Source organism: Piliocolobus tephrosceles, chromosome 1, assembly GCF_002776525.5.
Source record: "Piliocolobus tephrosceles isolate RC106 chromosome 1, ASM277652v3, whole genome shotgun sequence".
NCBI lineage: Eukaryota > Metazoa > Chordata > Mammalia > Primates > Cercopithecidae > Piliocolobus > Piliocolobus tephrosceles.
In genome coordinates this window covers 166,993,721-167,015,933 of record NC_045434.1, presented here as the reverse complement: position 1 = coordinate 167,015,933, position 22,213 = coordinate 166,993,721, and the positions used below count along the sequence as shown (strand labels likewise).

The following is a 22,213-nucleotide window of genomic DNA, read 5'->3' as shown; positions in this document are numbered from 1 at the left end:
CAAATAATCCATTTTAATCCTTAAAGTTTCAACTTTTAGTTCTACTTACTGGAATAAGGAGAGGGAAATGCAGGAAATATTGTCAGCTCTACAGATAACTGTGCTGTTTTATGAAGTATACCTTGCTAAGTAGTCTTAATATTTCTCTCCCATATTACAATCACTATGAACTGGGAGAATACAAGGTAACTGCATCATTTCTAATCTTCGATCCTCCTTAATAGATGCTTAAAATTTCTCTACCACAGGCATGTTTTATACTTCAACCATAAAAAGCTCAGAGTATTAGAAAGCAAACAGTACTTCCTTGTTATTCTCTAAAGGTGTCAGTACATCTGCACATATATCATGAACCAATTGTTTTAATGGTATAAATCATATATTTTTGGCTGACATAATTCAACACAGAGAGTCTGGTTGCTCAATAGACACCTGACATTTTCTCAAAATTAAATACATTACATACATGTGTGTGCATGTGCACATCTAAAATATTTTAGCTGTTAACTAGGGAATTATAGGATGATCTGCTACTACTGTAACTCACCAAAATATTTCAAAATAAGGTAGACATCATGAGAAGTGTATTACTAAAAGAAAAATCATTAACATTTTCCAAGTTTTAGCACAGTTCATTCCAATATAAAACTGACCACAAAAGCAAAATACTTATAATAAACTAAGCAGTCCTCATGTTATTAATGCCAGACAGGTTTTTATTTACAGAGTTACTGCTATTTCCACCATAATTAAGTCTTTCAAAAATTACCAACATTTTTCTACAGTAATTTTTTTTATTATCAATAATCATTAAGAGATTTTTAGCTTAAAATAAGACTTAAAGCAATTTCTCTTTTTGGGAAAAACTGATACACTTATGCTTTTAGGATAAAAAATAATGCCATTTCATTAAAATAATTAACATCACTCTTTAAAAAGATACCAGTTGAGAGAGTCATCAATCTACTAATATTACACATCTAACAGGCAAATAAATACAAATTCTGTATATTCCATGACACTAAAGAAATACTGCTTAAAAAATATATCGTTTGGCTTCTTGGCAATGGATACCACTATGAATCAAATTACATCACAAAAAATTCTGGAGGCACTATACAAATGCTTTTGATACACAGATTTAAGCTTTCATATTTAACCCACAACTCTTCAAGACCTCTCTCTAGTTTCTGAAAGAGAATATTAAGATTTATTAGACTTGGGGCATAAGAAACCAACCAGCTTTGAATTTATAATAAGAGAAGGAAAATGTCTGATTTGTTCACCACTGTATTCATTTCTAACATCTCGCTTAGTACCTAGCACACAATAAGTTCTCAATAAAAACTCACTGAATGGTTATTTTGTTAAACTGGATCATGGCTGTTTTGCTGCTCTGACATTTTCAGTATAATGCCTATTCTTTCCATTGGAATTTGATCTAAACCATTATTTAATTTAAAACTAGTTTTTATTCTGAGAACTCTTTATTTTTTACTTAATAAAAACAACAGAAATAGCAGCCCCACCTTCTTAAAAATGTGCAAACAGACATGAGAGTACATTAAAGTATACAAATGACAGAAAGAAAGATAAGTAACAGATGAGACTGTGAGTGCAACTACCAATGGCCCCACAATGAGTAATACTGCACAGGTCACAGGAACAGAGGTCACCAGGGAAGGCCATGTCAGCCAAGTGTGTGTTTCCACTCCATCCCTTTGGCCAAAAAAAGGTCTCTAAACACAGCTGTTTTCAAAATGTAGTCACCACAGAACTTTGAGAGTCTTCAAAAGCTGGCAGATAATCTAAAGGTCAATCAAAATACACACTGGAGTCATATATAACAATGTCCTAAAAACAATTAGCAAGGCAAAATGCTGTGAGATAATGGGGGCAGGACAAGGGGAGCATGCAGAAAAAGAACAGAAGGGGCAGAAAAGGCAACGAAATAGAAGCTCCATTAAAGCTTGAACAGTGACTCAAATTCGAAAAGTCCTGCTGAATTGCATCTTCTGAGTCAGTTTTCTTAAAGCTAGAAATAACTATATAACAGAACAGTCAAATGTGAATTCTAGATTTAAAAAAAATAGTTCCCAATGATGTGCTAGGAAGCAGTAAACTTTTTTCCTTATTTCAATTAGATAAAAAGCAAATTAAATCTTTTTTATATTTCATTTTCCTCATTAGTAAAGTTTTTGAATAATTTTAGAGTCTGCAAAATTTTCCTAAGAATTATGCAATACTTTAATCTTTTTAACTACTCTCATTTGAACACAGTTTGGTTTGCTTTTAATTTTAATAAAGTTTATATACTTTTTAAAAACTCATGAAAGAAAAATTCTAAAACACAGAAAAATAGGCAGAGTATAGCCCCATCACCCCAAAATAACAGTATTAATATTTTAGTACAAGCTTATTTTCAAAATTAAGTATGCATATTTACATGTATACATGAGAGGTCCCATAGCTCTTAATTTCTTAAAGGAGTCAATGAATGAAAAAATTACGTATTCTAGATCTAGTCTAAGATGATGCCCACTTTATAGAGGAGAAAATGGAGTTTCAGAAAGGCAAACTGACTTGCCAAATAACAGCAAGAAACAGAACGCTGAACAGAAAGGTACAGTCTCCCAAATCCTAGGCTGAATACTCTTTCAAATACCATGAGACGTTTTCTTTCATTTCATTTACTATTTTCTTTCCATCCAACCACTGAGTCATCTCTCTATCCAACTAAGTATTATTGTGAGCCAGTACTAGGGACACAGAGATAAAAATAGTCCTGTTCAATGCCTAGTGGGAATTATCAATACACATGTGCAAATGCAGAAAATTTTTTAACTGTTTTACTTGGTGTACATGCAAAATGCAGTGGGAGAATGTAGTGGTGTAAGACAAGTGTTCCCTATAGAGAAGTGCCAGTTGAGCTAACCTTGAAGAATGATTTAGTGTTAGACAGGCAGAACAGATATCGGGGAGTAGGAATGAGAATGGGAAAATAGCAGCTAAACTGCAAAAGAGCTTAGAACAGGAAGGCAGGAGATAAGACCAGATAGGTAAGTCTGGAGACCTTGAAAGAAAAGGAGTTTAGGTTTTACCTATACGATATGAGGAACCACAAAACCATTTTACCAAGATTATTCCACAATTAAAACTTACATTTTAGAGAAATCATTCTTGTGCCAGTGAATGGCAGAGAAAAACACTAAAAAAGAAAAAAGGGTGGCGGGCAGGACATAGCCAAAACCAGAGTAGTAATAGTGAGGATAGAGGGAAGGGGCATGAGAAATATTTAGGATTAGAATAGGTTATTCCATAAGAAAGAGAGCAAGGAGTCTAGAATAACACAGATGATTAATTATAGTGTTGCTATTCACAAAGTACCTTCATATTTTCTAGGATCTGAAATACATCTTAAACTGCTACCAAGGCTGGGCATGGTGGCTGGCTCACACCTATAATCCCGGCACTTGGGGAGGCTGAGGTGGGCAGATCACCTGAGCTGAGGAGTTCAAGATCAGCCTGAGCAACATGGCGAAACCCCGTATCTACAAAAAAGAATACAAATATTGGCCAGGTGTGGTGGTGCACACCTGTGGTCCCAGCTACTTGAGAGCCTGAGGTGGGGAGGATCACTTGAGCCTAGGAAGCAGAGGCTACAATGAGCCAAAATCGCCTCACTGCACTGCAGCCTGGGTGACAGAGTGAGACTTTGTCTCAAAAACTAAAACAAAATAATAAAATTGTTACCAAAATGCTCCACACTATACATTACCAACTATAGTTCTCAAAAAGCAATTAATGTTCAACCAAAACTGACAATATAGGAGAAATGGATAAGGGGGTTAAAAAAGGAAATGCTGAACTATTTACGAAAAGCTGGGTTTTAACCGTACATGAAGCAGAGACTGAAAAGTCTTGGATTTGAATTTCTGACCAACAAGTCTTTCTGACAAAGAATTTAATTTCAGAAACAATTTTGGAAACCTACTGATACAGGAGTTAAGTACAGCTAGCTCTCTGTATCCATGGGTTCCATATCTGCAGATTCAACCAACTGCAAATCAAAATTATTTGAAGAAAAAATTAAAAATAAGACTACAACAATAAAAAAATACAAACAAGAAGCAATATGATGTAACAACTGTTTACACAGCATTTCCATTGTATTAGGTATTACGAGTAATCTAGAGATGACTTAAAGTATAGGGGAGGATGTGTGTAGTTAGATGGAAACACTAGGGACTTGAGCATGGCCGGGTGGTGTCCCGGAACCAGCCCCCTATGGGTATCAAGGGACAATTGTATTGTGTTGCTTTGTAAGTAATGGTTTTATAAAATATTCTTGATATAAACTTAAGTGAAAATATAATAAATAATGTCAAATGAATTTCACAATACAAATAAGTGGCTTGATGCTACAGGAAAGTAAACTGTGTGCTACAACAACTACTTGTTAGTGTTTATCTTTAGAAGTAGGAAGCCTTTGGTGAGTACCTAAAATATTATTTATTTTTTAAGAGAACAATCACATCTTCAAGTCAGTCCTTTAAAAGATTTCACGGACTGTTGCATCATGTCTGAAGCATTTTAATTTCTGGAAAGATTGTAAGAATAAAATTTAAACTTACTTGTGTTAGCTCTTCAGAGAAAATAAAAACAAATCAAATCTACAGTTATATATTCCATTAACTAGCTTACGGTAATCACCTCTAAAACAGTGGATTCTACTTCTCACACATAACACACACAGAGAAATAAAAAAATGGAAGCTAACAATGGTGGGAGCCAGGTTTCTCACTAGTGGACAGACAAATGACCCTGTAAACATACTATAAAAACAAATGGTTATAAAACACTTCGCCAAAACTCACCACAGAGATTATGGACAAAAACAATAACGTTGGCCAGGTGTGGAGGCTCACACCTGTAATCCCAGCACTTTGGGAGGCCGAGGTAGGCGGATCACTTGAGGCCAGCGAGACCAGCTTGGCCAACATGGCGAAACCCCAGCTCTACTGAAAATACGAAAATTAGCCAGACGTGGTGGGTGCATGCCTGTAATCCCAGCTACCTGGGAGGCTGAGGCAGGAGAATCACTTCAACCTGAGAGACGGAGGTTGCAGTGAGCTGAGATCACACCACTGCACTCCAGCCTGGGTGACAGAACTATACTCTGTCTCAAAATAATAAAACAAAACAAAAAACAGCGCTGGGCATGATGATTCACGGCTGTGATCCCAGCACTTCAGGAGGCCGAGGCAGGCGGATCATGAGGTCAGGAGTTCGAGACCAGCCTGGCCAACATGGTGAAACCCCATCTCTACTAAAAATACAAAAATTAGCAGAACATGCTGGCAGGCGTCTGTAATCCCAGCTACTTGGGAGGCTGAGGTAAAATAATCGCTTGAAACTGGAAGGCGGACGTTGCAGTGAGCCAAGATTGCGCCACTGCACTCCAGCCTAGGCGAAAGAGCAAAACTCCATCTCAAAAAAAAAAAAAACAACCAATAATGTCACCTACTATCACCTACTGTCAGTACGAGCTTAACAACAATTTTTATATCAGCTGTGACTGAAAAAATGTGATAACACTAAACAATAAAAATTCCTATGATAAGGAGAATGAGAAACACAAGCTTAAAAAAAGGAAGTAAAACTCCCTAGAAAAAAAGGGAGGAGAAAAACATTTACTCTTTTGAAAATGAAGCACAACTCTCTTAGTCGTACCTCTGTAATCTAGTATTGTGACTGAAATGTCCTCATGTCTGAATTTTCCAGGTGTCTGAAGCCTACTTCTCCGTCCGTCCAACTTTCTTCTTCTTCTTTTTTTTAAGGAAAACCTTACTAAAATACATTAAACATTCCTGACCCTTCTTAAGCAGACCATACTGGAACCTCTTCTTGACTGTGACATCATTGAAAACACAGTTATCCTCTCAGGGCCATGAAACACATAAAGCTGTTTCAAATCACTGTACACAAATTGGCTAGTGTGATTTGGTTGAGTCGGCTTTTAAAGCTTTCCTGTCCCCTCCTTGACCACTAAGCTGCTATGTCACTTCTCACTATTGTCAAATGGGCTTGTCTCTAAGAGCTCATCACCTTGTGTTTAGACTGCCATAAAACCATTCTAATTTGATAGGAAACCTAATATTGAAACTTGTTTGAACTGTATTTTTTTAAGTTTAAACACGAATGAAATGCACGAGCTTTAGTGCACTGAGAGCGCTTAGTGAGTGAAGTAGTGCATGAGCTTTAATGCATGTATGAAGGTGTTCTGAAATGGTTCAATCTTATGTGTTTACTTCTTATGTCTTTCTGTGGTTCCATATAAGGAAAATTTCCAGGAAAACTGAACTCCAGATTTGAGATTCTACTAAATCTTTCTTAATATTTTCTTATTAAAAGCAAAAAATGCCCTCCTTCACACTCAGATTCAAGTAAATGGTATATGATATTATAGGCAGTAAGTATAAAAATACTTAAGTATATGGACTTATTTTTCTATTAACATTGAAACCCTTTCCTCAAATTGCTAAAACATTACAACATTTGTTTTTCTAACACTGAAATTGTTTTCAAAATTTAAGTTAACAATATTACTCTGCTGTATAAAGCTGTCACAACCTACTATGATTTCACTAAAACCACATTCACAGACATGCAAAAGGTACTCCCTTCATGCCAAATTACATTCATTCTAAAAGTCAATGGCCAGGTAATTACAAGGTGAGCCTCCAACCATTAGATTAACTCACAGACCTAATTCCCAAAGGGTGTATATATATATACACCTATATATATATAGGATCAGAAAGAAATTCTTATTTAAAAATTAGGCTATGCTGATTCTTAATTCCCTATTTTTATTTCATCTACTTTCAACTGATTTGGGAAATTATTTCATTTTCTTACTCTAAAGCATTTTAAGGGCCTTTTTTTTTTTTAATTTACCAAATCACAGTAATTCATAAACCACAGGTCATGGATTCAAATCACTAATAGTTAACTAAAAGCTACTCATTTGATATTCACTCCACACTCATACTAGGATTGCTGTATTCTGAAAAGAATAACATGAATTTTAACATAAACCTTAATTATACACACTGACAGTATTACAATTTTAATCCATTTATAATTAACACTTACTACCAAAGGGGAAAAAAAGAGACAGGAATGAGGTAAGTTAAGGAAGTACAAATTAATATGCTTTTTATTTTTATGTGACTTAGATATATTACAGCAGGACCAACTTTGGGGCTCTAAACTTAAAAAAAAAAAAAAAGCAATGAAATCTTGAAAGCACTTCTGACAAAATAATACCTCCAGAAGGAACATCCACATTAAAACAGGAACAAAGCAAGGAGTTCATAATGTTTATCAGATCACAGTTTTAAATGTCACTTCTGGGAATATTAATTAACAGCACTAGACAGCTAAGAAAAGTATTTCCTCAGTTAATATGAAATTTCCTTCCCAAAACTTCCACTTTAGTATTTTCTAAAGATAAACTTAATAAATAAGGTATTCATTATAGTATTAATGTATGAAGGTATTCCTTATGGATAAGGTACATTTCATAATTGTTAAGTTCTGTAAGACGCACAGGATATCTGGTTCAGATTTCTACTGATCCCCTGGAGGGACTACAAAGGCCTGACTCTTCCCGTTGTGCAGAGAACAGAACCAATTGGTACGCACTTAGTAGGCCAAAGGAGTTTACATTAGCCATGCAGTAAAGTGAAGAATTCTGACAGGGGGGTGGTTAAAAATCAGAATAAGTTATTTAGAGCAGCTGTGAGAGATCATGCTCTTTAATAATAGAACAGACTCTTGTGTGCCGCGGAATGATTCTGAAGTATTGCTATTCAAAATCAAAACTGGACAGCTTCTCAAAGTCCCTTCCAGACCCAGAGACCAAGAACATTTACATCCAACAATACTAGTGAGAACCAAACACATCTTTTCTGAAAAACAGTATCTTTACTTACTTAATTGGAGGATATTAACAAGGTGACTTTCTATGCAGTTCTGTGTTTTGCTAGATATCTGGGTCTTTTTTATCTGCATTCTCCTTGCTTCTACTGAACCGGAAGTTAACAGCTTTCACTGTTCAAATATTAATTTTTAAACCAACCCCTAATTACAGTAGGGCCCCAAACAGATTTACCTAACTAGCTACATGACCTTGGGCAGTCATTTCTCGTAAAATGAGAGGCTTGGACTAAGACCCACTAGAATGTAAACACCATGTTCTGTTCACCACTCTACTCCCTGCCCCTGGGACAGGAAGGCATAAGAGAAAACCATTGCTATCCCCAAACTACAAATATAAAAAAACACTTAAGTCATTTTTTTCTTTTCTAATCAATTAGACTTTATTCTGTTTTCCCAATTTTTAAAGAAGACAATGAAACTGAAATTTCCTATGCAGCAAATAGAAATGGATATAATTTAAAATAAGGTTCTGTTTTTAGAAATAAAAAGGGTTAACTATATAATAGCTGACAATCTTCACCCAGTTTTTTTACTCTTTTCTTCCTTCCCTTTAACCCATTACTGTGTCCTATTCCTTTTTCCTTGAAAGAGAGGCCGAAAGAGTACAGGACTTACAGCAAAAGGGCCTGAGTACTAGCCCCACCTCTTCTATTAACTGACTCTGTGGGGACAAGTCACTTCCCCTTTGGGGCCTGAAAGGCTGCATTTGTTAAACAAGGGAGCTGCACTAGTTATTAATTTCTAAAGTATGCTTCTTTTTTAAAAATCTGATTCACCTTATTTTCTATCCATTATTCGATTCCTAATGTCTTGATTGGTGCTCACCACATCATTGCACAGTAGCCTCAAAATCTGTCTTTCCCTCATTATTTTTCCTTACTATCCATAATGTTACCAAACAAATTTAATCCCAAAACCATGAGTTGAGCAGAGTGAAAAGTACACTGGCTTTGAAGTCAGAGACCTAGGTTCACAGCCTCTGCCACCCACTACATAATCGTATCACTAAAATGGCTACGTTAACTCTCTCACCAAGGGTTAAATAAACTGTATAATGTACCTAAGACAGGGCCTGACACCCTGTAGATGCTGGATAATATTTATTGCCTTTCCCTATTTCCCAAGATCAAGAGCCTCAGTTTCCCACTGTGTACACCAAAGATGACCAAGAAGTTGCATAGGTGGCATGCATTAAGATTTTTAAACCACAGAGGCACATTCTGCGTTAAATGTTCCCAAAAGGCTCCTGTGTGTCAGGAAAGTGTCAGCCTGCCAACCTCTGCCAACACACTTCCTGGGTAAAGCAGCCTCAGTCACCAGCTCCTCTAGAACTCTAAAAAGTAAACAGTGCAGCCTCCCTCCCCAGGCCAAATCCACAGGTCTAGGAGAAATGAGGACTTGATGCACTGCTTCAAAAAGATGAAGATTTTATGGATTTTAATTTACCGCAAACCAAACTCCTTAGCCTGCCATTCACATAAGAAGCCACTCCCAATTCTTTGTACTTACATGTACTGGCAGTAAGCTTAGCGCTAATATATGAATGCACCAAGCATTGTAATTTAAACTGATTTTCCAATCACAGGAAATTAAAAGGTATGACAAAAGAAAAAAAGAATCATATTCGTCACATAATGAGGATACACTGAGCTTTGCAGTTATACAAACACCTTCTGAAAAAGCAACGGCTTTCTTCTTGATTTCAAAACTGGGTCAAAACTAGAAGGAACAAGGGAGGAGTGATAGGAACTGGCAATGAGAAGCTCATTTCTTAAAGTGACTTAAGTACGGTTACTCAATTATATGGGAATTTTTAAAAATTCCCAAACTAGGAATAATAACAATATTTCCAAATACTAGTCAACGATACAGCTGAGTTAGTGGGTTACAGGGGCAATCTAGCAACTGTGTCAAAGTGTGGAAGCCAAAGAAATCTTGTGCAGAAACCATTTTTTTTTTAAGTGCCACCTTCTTGCTCAAGCTACTTCAGCCCCAGGAACTGTTACAAAAGCATACAATTAAAAGGATATAAAACTGCTCAGGAAAAAGTCTTTCAGAAGGCTTAGCTTCTCTAAGCTTCCAATTCGTATCTCTACCTAATAATGCAATCCCAATAATTTGAGATCTGTGCTTTTCTGTGGTCAGGTCAAGCTGCTCTACCGGCCCCTGAAATGAACTACCCAACGAATCTGACCAAAATTCCTGCCATGAGCTATGTTTCTGCAAAGTAATTATTTAAAAGCACTGCTGCTTCTGGTTGATCTTTTTTCTTCATTGTAGAAGAGTCCGTTTTCTTTCCCCATGTTCCTTGCTCACACCCCAAACTAAACAGGCATAGTTTTCTCCACCTAGACTTGAGGTCTCTGATCAAAGCCATTAGCCTCAAGACTCCTCCTCCACTTCCATTGGGCTCCCACCCTGTTCCGTGGCCCTCTCTGCACAGCACCTCAATATGACTACAATCTCTTTCCCCAGTCTAGTTTTCTCTCATTTCTGACCTTATCGATGACCAGTACTCCCTCTTAACCCAGACCTGGTCCCAGCTCTATCTTCCAATTCCAGTTCCCACCCCTGCCCAGGCCTCCCACCTCTGCCCTCTCAGTGCAATCCCCACTGCTCTAATACCTGATCTTATTCAAGTCCAGTGCCCACAACCCAGACTTTATTCAAGTCCTTATTCCTGGCCCCGGCCCCTTCCCTCTTCATTTTAAATCCTACTCAATGTCCCCTCTTTCCGATCCTTGACTAAAACCCCAACCTCATTCCTAACCCCAACAGTTTTCCTATGATCCTGTCAAAGACCACTACTCCGGCCGGCCCACACCACTTTTTCTGACTCTGAACCTAGTGCCTCCGCCAATCCTTCACTGAAACCTCGTGCCACAAAATCTCCGACCTAGCCTAGTGCACCAGTACCCCATTTCCGACGCCCTACTGCACGCATCCTTCTCACTATACGCTCAAGTGTCTGTCTTCACATCTCGGATGATAGCCCTGGAACCTCCTCCCCATCGTCGGCGTGCATAGCCAGAAGCCTAAGGGACCCCTCCTCACCCCAACCCACAGCTCTGCTCTCGGCATCCCTAATTCCCTTTTACACGCCTCTCCTAAGGGTCCCTCTCCCCACTTAACCCCAATCAAGTGACTTCAGTCCCCAACTGGAGCCTGGGGCTTCTGTCCCCGCCCCGCCCCCACTAAAGCCCCCGCCGAATGCCCTCTTCCCACACCAAGCCCAGCGGGGTGTGTCCCCTCCCAGTAACTCCAGCCCAGAGGCTTCCCACAGAGGTCTGGTGTTGCCCCTCCTCACCTCCACGTCCACCACCTCATGGTAGGCGGGCGGGGGGTCGAAGCCGCCCCCGCCTCCGGTGCTCCCGCCGCGGGAGGGGCCGCCGCCGCCGTCACCTCCGCCGTCGCCCCGCGGGCCCCCGCCGGGCCCGGGGCTGGGGCCGCCGCCGCTGTCCATGGGCTCGTAGCCGCCGTAGTCGAGGCCCGGCCGCTCGTTGGTGAGCAGCGCCACGGCCTCGTTGATGTCGTTCTTGGCCAGGCGCAGGGCCTTGCGAATGGTGGCGGGGTCCGAGAAGCCCATGCACAGCAGCGTGGTCATGTGCTGCTCCTCCTCTGATTCCATGGCTTGGGCCTCCGGGCCGCCCCGGCGAGCGCACGGCGAAGCTACGGGTCCCGGGCCTGGCGGACCGCGCGGCGCACCCCCCGCGCCGCCTCCGCGCCCAGGTTGGCCCCTGCGTTCCTGCCCCGCGTGCTCCGCAGCCGCGGGCCAGGCTGGGTGCGGGCGTGGGTTCTGCGAGCCGCGCTAGGGCGGTGGGGCGCTCAGGCGCGGCGGCTGCCCGGCCCAGCCCTGCGCGCCGCCATGTTGGCCTCCTCCCCCTCCGCCTCCTCCTCCCCGGGCCGCGGGGCCGCGCCTCCGCTCCCGGAAGCGGCACGGGAGGTGACCGTGCTCGCCGTTGCCCGGCTAGGGGTGGCTGCGGCGTAGTCTGTTTGTTTCAAATGAAGGAGCTGAGGAAGGGGCCGCGCCGCGGAGCGTGCCTAAGGTGAAAGGGCTGCCGCGCAGCCAGGCAGAGGCGAGGGAGGCTCCTCCATCGTCGCCACCGCCCGCCCGTTTCGCCGGCAACAGGTTCCCCCGGGGCGGGAGGGGCCGCAGCGCTGCGCCGCGCAGCTCGCAGCGCCAAACGTCGCCGAAATCCCCTGGCCGGCCGAGTCTCCGCAGCCGCGACGCGGCTTCCCTCCGTTCGAGTCCCCCGAGCCTCTCCGAGCCCCCGTTGGACTTCCCCTCCCTGGCCGGCGCCGCCCGACCAGCTCCCCGCATCCTAGAGGGAATTCCCTCGCCGCGGCTGTGAGGCACCTACACCCCGGCCTGAAATGCACCGCAGTCCTGAAGGAAATCCACCCTCATCCCACGCAGATTCACCCGCAACGCTGCCTGAATACGCCTGGCTGCCTACAGAAATTCCTGCCCAAACCAGACGCGTGGACCACCCGAGCTGAAATTCACGCTCACTGACGCTCGACCCTAGCCCCGCCAGCCCTTGCCGAAATCACCCTAAACCCGTTGAAATTAATTCTCAGCCGTCTGAATTTTCCTTCCAAGATCGATCACCTGTCTCCGCCAAACTGACTGAACTCTACCGAACTCTTACCCTGAAATCCCCTGGGAGTCCAACATCTATTTTTTCAGCCCGAAATCTAAATCCCAGTTCTCTGTATGAAAACCTCGAGAAACCCAGACTCTGTTACTTCCTTCCGCCACAGACTGGTTCGAACATCGTGGACATCGCCTTCCCACATTTTCACCGCAGTCTTTGGCTCTGATTCTTTGTCCCTGCCTCTTGGGCAGCATCCTATCCCTATTTCTTTCCACCTTTGAGCATTTCTCTACCCCTTTGAAGGCCTGCTTTCTTTGCTTTCTGTTCTCTCTCACCTTTGGCATTGGCACTCTGGGGCCATATCTTTAGTTCCCTTGACTCCACCATCTAAGCCAAGGGTGTCCAATCTTTTGGCTTCTCTGGGCTACCTTGGAAGAAGAAAAATTGTCTTGGACCACACATAAAATACACTAACGCTAATGATAGCTGATGAAATGTTTTAAAACTCTCATCGTGTTCTAAGAAAGCACATAGAATACACTAACGCTAATAATAGCTGATGAAATTTTTTAAAACTCTCATCATGTTCTAAGAAAGTTTACGAATTTGTGCTGAGCCGCATTCAAAGGCGTCCTGGGCCTAAGTCCTTGCTATTTTTCCTCTTCAATTTCCTTCAATTCATAGTTCTCTAGGTTATTTTCCCACCCTTTCCCAAGATTCAGATATCTGTTCCTTCGTTCTTGCTGAGTTCATCTCCTATGCCTATTCTTACATACTTGCTGAGTTCATCTTCTAATGTCCTCATCCTGGTTTCTTCCTGAACCTGAAATCCAACTAACCTTTTTCCACCCGAGCTGAAATTCACGCTCACTGACACTCGACCCTAGCCCCGCCAGCCCTTGCCGAAATCACCCTAAACCCGTTGAAATTAATTCTCAGCCGTCTGAATTTTCCTTCCAAGATCGATCACCTGTCTCCGCCAAACCCCTGCTGTTGCCAAACCAGCACTCACTAAGATCTCCACATACACCAAATATTAAATTAGTGCCAGTACCCAAACATTGTCTCTGCATTCTGCTGGCATATTTTCCCCTGGACCACGGACCCTTCATACGTAATAAATTGCCACCTATATTTGTAAACACCAGCAATTTGATTTACAGGGTGAATTTGTCACTATTGTTTACTTTTAAATGAAGTTACTGTATTTTTTCCATTAAATGCGACATTATAAAGCCTAGACCTCATATCCAAAGCAAATAAAGTCTCTTAATTTTTGAATTAAAAGTAACAAAAGGAAACCTTCTCATACTTCTGAACAACAATGACAAGAAGGAATGCCTATAATTGGTTTGAGTCACAATGTATATATTGAAATAAAATTTTATTAAGTGTGAACTTCTAGGTACACAATGAAGTTTTAAATGTTTATCTGAATAAATTTATTCAATAAATAATTCAATAAATAATATATTCAATAAATTTAATAAATAGAATAAAAATGATTCTATTTACTAGGTGCCAGGCACTATTCTTGGCACAAACAAAAATTTGATGATGGCAAAGTGAGGGCATTCAATTCTGCCCTGTGTTTGAAGAGTTAGTGACTAAGAAATGAATTACAAGGAGAGAGGAAGTAACAGGTAACGAAAAAATTGTTTGCCACTAAAATTTGAGGTTGAATCTAAGAGGTCATGAGAGAGCCAGCTGAATCAGATGGCACGTTAAAAGACTCATCAACGGTGGCAGGTTTATAGAACATGACAGAGGAAGCTGTGCTTAGCTGAGAAGAGGAAGCAGAGAAGGAAGCAGAGAAAAACAAAGTCTGTGATAAAAACTGGAAAGGAGCCACAAAAGGCCACAAAAAACAAGGAAGTCCATTTTGGAACCGGATCCTGGAGTGACTGAAAAGGCAGAGTGTCATTTGAGGATGCGAGTAGTATAATCATACTTTTTTTGCATATAAGAAAGCAAGTGAGTACTTTAAACTGTGGAATTGGGATAGCAGGGGTGGGGCCTATGATATGAATATTCATAATTTTCATTTACATTTTTATTTTTATTGCAGTAAAATCTAGAAAATGTTGAGAGGATTTTTAAAAATTTAGATTACATTCAATTCCCATACCTCTTTCTCTAGAAAGGTTCTAAAGGAAAAAGAAAAAAAATAGCTACATCTGGAAGTAAGGTATGATGAATTATCTTGAAGACTGAGGGTTTTCTAATGTTAATAAGTAGTTTTTCAAATTATATATTGAATATCTACTTTGAGCCAGGCTGAGGACCAGGGAGACAACTGTGAGAAAAACATTACACAATTTCTGCTCCTTTGGAACTTACCATCTATAATAAAGGGAAATCTACAAATAATAGTCATAAAGCATGATAGGTACTTTGATGGGGGAATTTCAGGACATAAGGGGCAAATTCTTGCCCTCTGTGGGGGTAATTACCAAGTCTATGAAAACTGAAAAGTTTCCCAGAGAAGATGACATTCAAACTATAATCTGACATAAGGTTGGAAAGCCAGGAAAAGGAGTATGAAATAAGGGGAGAAAGTTCAAAAGAACAGGAACAGCATGTGCAAAGGTCCTGTTGTGGGTGAAAATAAAGCAATTTGGACGAATTAAAGCCAGTGGAGTATAGAATTCTAGAGAGATATGGATTGAGCATTAACCTGAAATCTGGGGAAAAAACAATTATTTTCTTATTCTTTTTTGTTTTCTTATTAAGAGATGGGGTTTCACCATGTTGCTCAGGCTGGTCTCAAACTCCTGAGCTCAAGTGATGTTCCCACCTCGGCCTCCCAAAGTGCTGGGATAATAGGCATGTGAGCCACTGCACCCAGTCCAAAATTTGAATTTTTTTTTTTTTTTTTGAGATGGAGTCTCACTCTGTCACCCAGGCTGGAGTGCAGTGGTGCCATCTCGGCTCACTGCAACCTCTGCCGCAGGTTCAAGCGATTCTCCTGTCTCAGCCTCCTAAGTAGCTGGGATTCTAGGCATCTGCCACCATGTCCGGCTAATTTTTGTATTTTTAATAGAGGTGGGATTTCACCATGTTGGCCAGGCTGGTCTCAAGCTCCTGACCTCAAGTGATCTGCCTCCCTCGACCTCCCAAAATGCTGAGATTACAGGTGTGAGCCACCGTGCCCAGCCCCCAAAATTTGAAAATTTGAAAATTTGTGTGCTGACATGATGCCACAAGTGGAAAACGCCGCACTTGACTTCATGTGATGGATTGCAGACAAAACATGGGTGGAAACTGAAAGCCTGCCATTGTTTGTTATTGTTGTTGTTGAACAGCTAATATAGGTATTCTGGGGATGGTACTGCCCTGTTTAGGTATGCTGAACACATTATTCTTTCACTGTATTAAGCGTATGCCATATTTTTTACTGTTAAGTACTTAAGTGTGAATGGTATAAGAAAAAAATTGCTTATTGGTAGCATACATATTCATAGTCAGGAGTGATGGTGATGCCAGACAATCACAGATTGTCTACATCAGTAGCTCACATGGTGACACCTCTGCTTTCTGATGGTTCAATGTATACAAACTTTGTTTCATGCATACGATTAAAAATGTGTATTAGTTCGGTGCAAAAGTAATTGCAGTTTTTGCCATTGCTTTTAATGGCAAAACTGCAATTAACTTTTGCATTGACTTAATATAAAATTATCTTCAGGCAGAGAGTGATAGCTCACACCTGTAATCCCAGCTCTTTGAAAAGCCGAGGCAGGCAGATCACCTGAGGTCAGGAGTTCAAGACCACCCTGGCCATCATGGTGAAACCCTGCCTCTGCTAAAAATACAAAAATTTAGCCAGACATGGTGGTGGTTGCCTGTAATCCCAGCTACGCGGGAGGCTGAGGCAGGAGAATCGGTTGAACCCAGGAGACGGAAGTTGCAGTGAGCCAAGATTGCACCATTACACTCCAGCCTTGGCAACAAGAGTGAAACTCCATCTGAAAAAAAAAAATATTAGCTGGACATGGTGGCACACTTGTGAGCTCAGCTACACAGGAGCTGAGGCAGGAGAATTGCTTGAACCCAGGAGGTGGAGGTTGCAGTGAGCTCAGATCGCTCCCTGTACTCCAGCCTGGGTGACAGAGAGAGACTCCATCTCAATCAATCAATCAATCAATAAAATTATCTTCAGCTTAGGTGTATAAGGTGTGTATAAAGGCTGGGCGCAGTGGCTCATGCCTGTAATCCCAGCACTTTGGGAGGCCAAGGCAGGCGGATCACAAGGTCAGGAGATCAAGGCCATCCTGGCTAACATGGTGAAACCCCATCTCTACTAAAAATACAAAAAAAAAAAAAAAATTCGCCAACGTGGTGGCACACACCTGTAGTTCCAGCTACTCAAGAGGCTGAGGCAGGAGAATCGCTTGAACCCAGGAGGCAGAGGTTGCAGTGAGTCGAGATCACACCACTGCACTCCATCCTGGGTGACAGAGTGAGACTCTGTCTAAAAAATAAATAAATAAAAATAAGATTTGTATAAAACAAATGACTTTTGTGTTTATACTTGGGTCCCATTCCTAAGATATCTTATTGTGTATATGCAAATATTCCAAAATCCAAAAATGTCCAAAATCTGAAAAACTTGTGTTCCCAAGCATTTCAGATGAGAGATATTCAACATGTAGTGGTGAGAAAAGAAGCTAAGAAGGTGGACAGACACCAGTTCCAAGAGGGCCACTTAAACTGCAATAAGGAAATTGAACTTTATTCTGAGGGAATGGAAAGTCACAGAAACATTTATGAGAGGACAGAAATGATGCTACTTAAATTGTAAAAAGATCAACCTAACTCAGTTTGGAGAATGGTTAGAAGGGAGGAAAAGTGAAGGTAGAGAACCCGGTAAGGAGACAAAACCAGTTAGCCTTCCTAGGTAACTACTTTGGAATGAAAAGTTGAATTTTATTTTCTTATGCAGTGTACAATTTTTGTCTTTTGTCTTGCTTTGAAGCAGTTTTAGTGTGATATGTCTAGATGTGGCTTTCTTTGTATTTATCTTCAATGGAGTTTGTAGAGTTTGTTGAGTATGTGGTTTGAGGTCTTTAATTAGCTTGGAAAATTCTTGGTCATTATTTCTTCATATATTGCTTTTGTTTCATTGTCTCTCTCTTCTCCTTCTGGGACATTAATTACATAAATGTGAGACCTTTTTCACCAAATCACATTTGTCTCCTATGTTTGTTTGTTTATTTTATAATTTTTTTTTTTGAGACAGGGTCTCACACTGTTGCCAGGCTGGAGTGCAGTGGTGTGTTCCCAGTTCTCTGCAGCCTCAATCTCCTGGGCTCAAACAATCCTGTCACCTCAGCCTCCCAAGTAGCTGGAAGTAGAGACATGAGCCATCTGCCTGGCTAATTTTCAAAATTTTTTTTTGTAGAGACAGGGTCTCACTATGTTGTCCAGGCTGGTCCCAAATTCCTGGGCTCAAGTGATCCACCTGCCTTGGCCTCCTAAAGTGTTATATTCTTCTGTCTCTTCATGCTCATTTCAATATGTTTTTTTGTCTGCTTCTCTTCTCATTCACAAATTCTCCCTTCAGCTATATCTAATCTGCTGGGTTTTTTGTTTTTTTTTTTTTTTTTTTTTTGAGACAGAGTCTTGCCCCCGTTGCCCAGGCTGGAGTACAATGATGTGATCTCGGCTCACTGCAATCTCCGCCTCCTGGGTTCACACCATTCTCCTGCCTCAGCTTCCCAAGTAGCTGGGACTACACATGCCCACCACCATGCCCAGCTAATTTTTTGTATTTTTAGTAGAGATGGGGTTTCACCATGTTAGCCAGGATGGTCTCCATCTCCTGACCTCATGATCCGCCTGCCTTGGCCTCCCGAAGTGCTGGAATTACAGGCATGAGCCACCACGCCTGGCCTAATCTGCTGTTGTCTACTTATTGTGTTCTTAATTTTAGTTATTGTATATATTTCTATAAATTCACTTTAATTTTTTATGACTTCCACATCTGTGCTGAAGCTATCTTGTCATTTAATTTTGCAAACATTAATCACAGCTATTTATAGTTTGTGTCTGATAACTTCCATACCTGGATCTCTTGTGGGTCTGTTTCTATTGTCTGATTTTTCTCTTGATTATCAGTCACTTCTTATATTTTTATCAGCATAGTTTTTTTGAAATGGAAAATTGTGTTTTAAAAACTATAGAGATGACCTGAGGTTCTAGTTGATATCTTATTTAAGGGAGGATTCACTTTAGTTTCAACAAGCAGTTGGGAGTACATATAATAAGCAACTTAAGTCCCACTGTGCCTCCTCATTGGCCACACTCCCTCCAGGCACTGGCTTCTCTGAGCCACCAACCTGTGGCTGCCCTGGCCCACCTGCACCTCTGGCAGCACCATGACAGATCAGGCCTTTGTGACACTGACCACAAATGATGCCTACACCAAAGGTGCCCTGGTCCCGGACTCATCTCTGAAACAACACAGGACCACCAGGAGGCTAGTCATGCTCCCCACACCACAGGTCTCAGACTCCATGAGAAAAGTTTGAGAGAGAGTCTTTGATGAAGTCATCATGGTAGATGGCTTGGACAGCAGTGATTCTGCTCATCTAAGCTTAATGAAGAGGTCACAGTTGGGTGTCACGCTGACAAAGCTCTACTGCTGGTCGCTTACATATTATTCAAAATGTGTATTCATGGATGCAGATACTCTGGTCCCAGCAAATATTGATGATCTTTTTGAGAGAGAAGAATTGTCAGCAGCACCTGACCCAGGGTGGCCTGATTGCTTCAATTCTGAATTTATCAGCCTTCAGTTGAAACATATAATCAGCTGTTGCATCTTGCTTCTGAGCAAGGTAGTTTTGATGGTGGGGAACAAAGCATACAGAACACGTTTTTTAACAGCTGGGCAACAACACATAGCAGAAAACACCTACTGTTTATTTATAGCCTAAGTCGCATCTCTATATATTCCAGCCTCCCAGCATTTAAAGTGTTTGGCGGAAGTGCCAAAGTTGTGCATTTCCTGGGACGAGGCAAACCATGGAATTATGATCCCAAAGCAAAAAGTGTCAAAAGTGAGTTCCACCATCCCAGCATGACTCATCCAGAGTTTCTCATCCTGGTGGAACATCTTTACCACCATCGTTTTACCTCTGCTTCAACAATTTGGCCTTGTCAAAGGCACCTGCTCATACATAAATGTGGAAGATGTCTCAGGAGCCATATCACATCTCTCTCTTGGGGGGATCCCCGCTATGGCACAGCTTTTGTATCCTCAGAAGAATGGAAGGAGCTGTGGGAACAGGTCCAGGCTGATGACATGGAGCAGATTCCTTTGGCAACATGGAGAGGAAACTTGACACTTACCGCCAGTGGAAACACTGCACTTTCCTGTGAACACATCCACTTCGCAAGCCTTGTTTCTGATATTTAGTATCTAGAGCTGGGTTGAGAAAAGTCTGTTACAGTCGCTAGAGGTTTTCACTAAAACTTACCAGATGAGAGGTTTTTGTAAGACAACAGGTGAGAACTGGGCAAAAGTTGTGAAGCAGCAATTCTATTGTGACCTGGACAGCGTTTTGCTTTTTAATCCTATTTAGCTTGTTTCAGAAATTCTCACTTTTGTTGACTGCCAACATACAAAGTAAGGGAAGCTCAATATTAAGCTGTTAAGGTGGCTGTATCGATTCTTAAAATCTGCAGAGCCTGGTTCCAAATCAGTCACTGCCTTCAGAAGTAGACATGGCATCTGATCCTTGCTTGCTTGCTGGTTGTACCTACCTTTCACTAGACCTGCATTTTAGAATTGCCCAGTGCTGCCAGGGTGAGTGATTGTAATTCTGCTTGCAGGTAAATATAGCTTATATTAACACTGCTGAATGATTCATAAACGTATCAATAAATAGCATTAACCCATTTTATTTCCTGGTCTTAGTGTCTGAAGGATGTTCATCAGTTTTCTATGTACGGTAAGACAGCATGCTAAAATGCTTTTGTTCAGTCTGCATATTTGAAAATAGCAATATGTTCTCTGATGGTTACCTGCAGTGGCACCCTGTATGAAAAATAAAGACTTATTGCAGTAAAAAATAAAAAATAAGCAACCTTTGGGAGGCCGAGGCGGGCGGATCATAAGGTCAGGAGTTTGAGACCAGCCTAGCAAATATGGTGACACCCTGTCTCTAATACAAAAATTAACTGGGCATGGTGGCTCATGCCTGTAGTCCCAGCTACTCGGAAGGCTGAGGCAGAAGAATCGCTTGAATCTGGCAGGCAGAGGTCGCAATGAGCTGACATTGTGCCACTACACTCCAGCCTGAGCAACACAGCAAGACTCTGCCTCAAAAAAAGCAATTTAATTCAGAGATTAGGAGGGTTTTTATGGGTTTGCTGGACCTCAGTCTTTGTGAGGGCTAGTCTATATTTGGCCCATCCTTACTTGTAGGATTCTTAAGGGTTCCCAACTGATTTACTTGTTTATTGCTGTATCTCAAACCACTTCAATACTTGTGGCTTAAAATAATAGTGATTTCTTGTAATTCTCTGGGTTGACTAGACAGTTCTCCATTTGGTGTTGGCTGGGATCATTTGTAAAGCTGCATTCAGCTGGGCACTGGGCTGGGGTATTTTGGTAAGCTTTCACATAGCATCTCTATACAATGTTCCATCCCCCAGGGCCTCTCCAAATGGCGTATTTCTCCACTGGGATAACCTTGACTTAAGCATGGAGGCTAGATTCTAACAGGGAGAAATCCAAAAGTACAAGTCCCAGTGAGCAAGTGCATATTTAGTCTTTGTTTCCACTTTCACTAATGTACTATTGATAAAAACAAATCACATGAGCCAGATGCAGTGGTGCACAACTGTAGTCTTACCTTCTAAGGAGCCTGAGGCAGGAGGATTGCTTGAGGCCAGAGGATTGAGGAGGGAGTGTGCTGTGATCACACCTGTGAATAGCTATTGCACTCCAGCCTGGGCAATACAGCAGGACCCTGTCTCTAAAGAAACAAACAAAAGAAAACAAATCACATGGCTAAGCCCAGAGCCAATGTGAAGAGGACAACCCACAGGCATAAATCCTGGAAGGTTTGGTTCACTAGCGGCCAGCAATGTAACATATTACCATATCAAATGAAATCCTATGGTGTTTACCAGAGTACCTTCTCTTTAATGGCTCCTGATTTCTAATTCTTGTCATCTCAGCCCTGTAAGCTCTCTTCAGCTTTTGGGCTTCTCAGTTGCTGATTAAGAGTCAGTGAAAATGTCAAAGGAAAAGCAATACCAAGTGATGGGTTCACCTCTCTGTACTTCCTTTCTCTTTGAGATTGGTCCTCTGAGCTCACATTTTCTTAGAAACTTTCCAGTGCCTTCAAACTGATATTTCCTGTATTCTTCCGAGCTTTTCTAGTTATTCTCCATAGGAGGGATGGTCTTAAGCAAGCTGATCTGTATTGCTGGCTCACAGTGGCCCGGGAAGTAGAAAGAGCTCAAAGAGAAGTGACTGGTTGGGTCCCAGGGCTTCTAGTCTTGGAAAATCCCTCAGTCTCTAACAGGGCAGGGCAGAGGAGCAGCAGAACTACCTTTCCTCAAAGTACTTTAGCCTGTGCAAGCTTAGACTG

The 22,213-nt window shown here is 41.4% G+C and overlaps 1 protein-coding gene and 1 pseudogene across 3 annotated transcripts in view; one reads left to right on the top strand and one right to left on the bottom strand.

The window, feature by feature from the left end:
* The window catches only part of USP24 (ubiquitin specific peptidase 24), a 147,905-nt gene extending 136,013 nt beyond the window's left edge, over positions 1-11,892 (bottom strand). For 2 of the 3 annotated variants that reach the window (XM_023187800.2, XM_023187790.2), the window contains exon 1: positions 11,315-11,889. In XM_023187800.2, the coding sequence (XP_023043568.1) occupies positions 11,315-11,635 (321 nt within the window). In that variant the 5' untranslated portion in view covers positions 11,636-11,889. Of the gene's footprint in view, positions 1-11,314 lie in introns of all 3 variants that reach the window. The other variant, XM_023187807.2, reaches the window with a different exon arrangement.
* A 7,093-nt stretch (positions 11,893-18,985) lies between these two features.
* On the top strand, positions 18,986-19,991 carry LOC111523009 (annotated as a pseudogene).
* Positions 19,992-22,213: the final 2,222 nt, after the last annotated feature.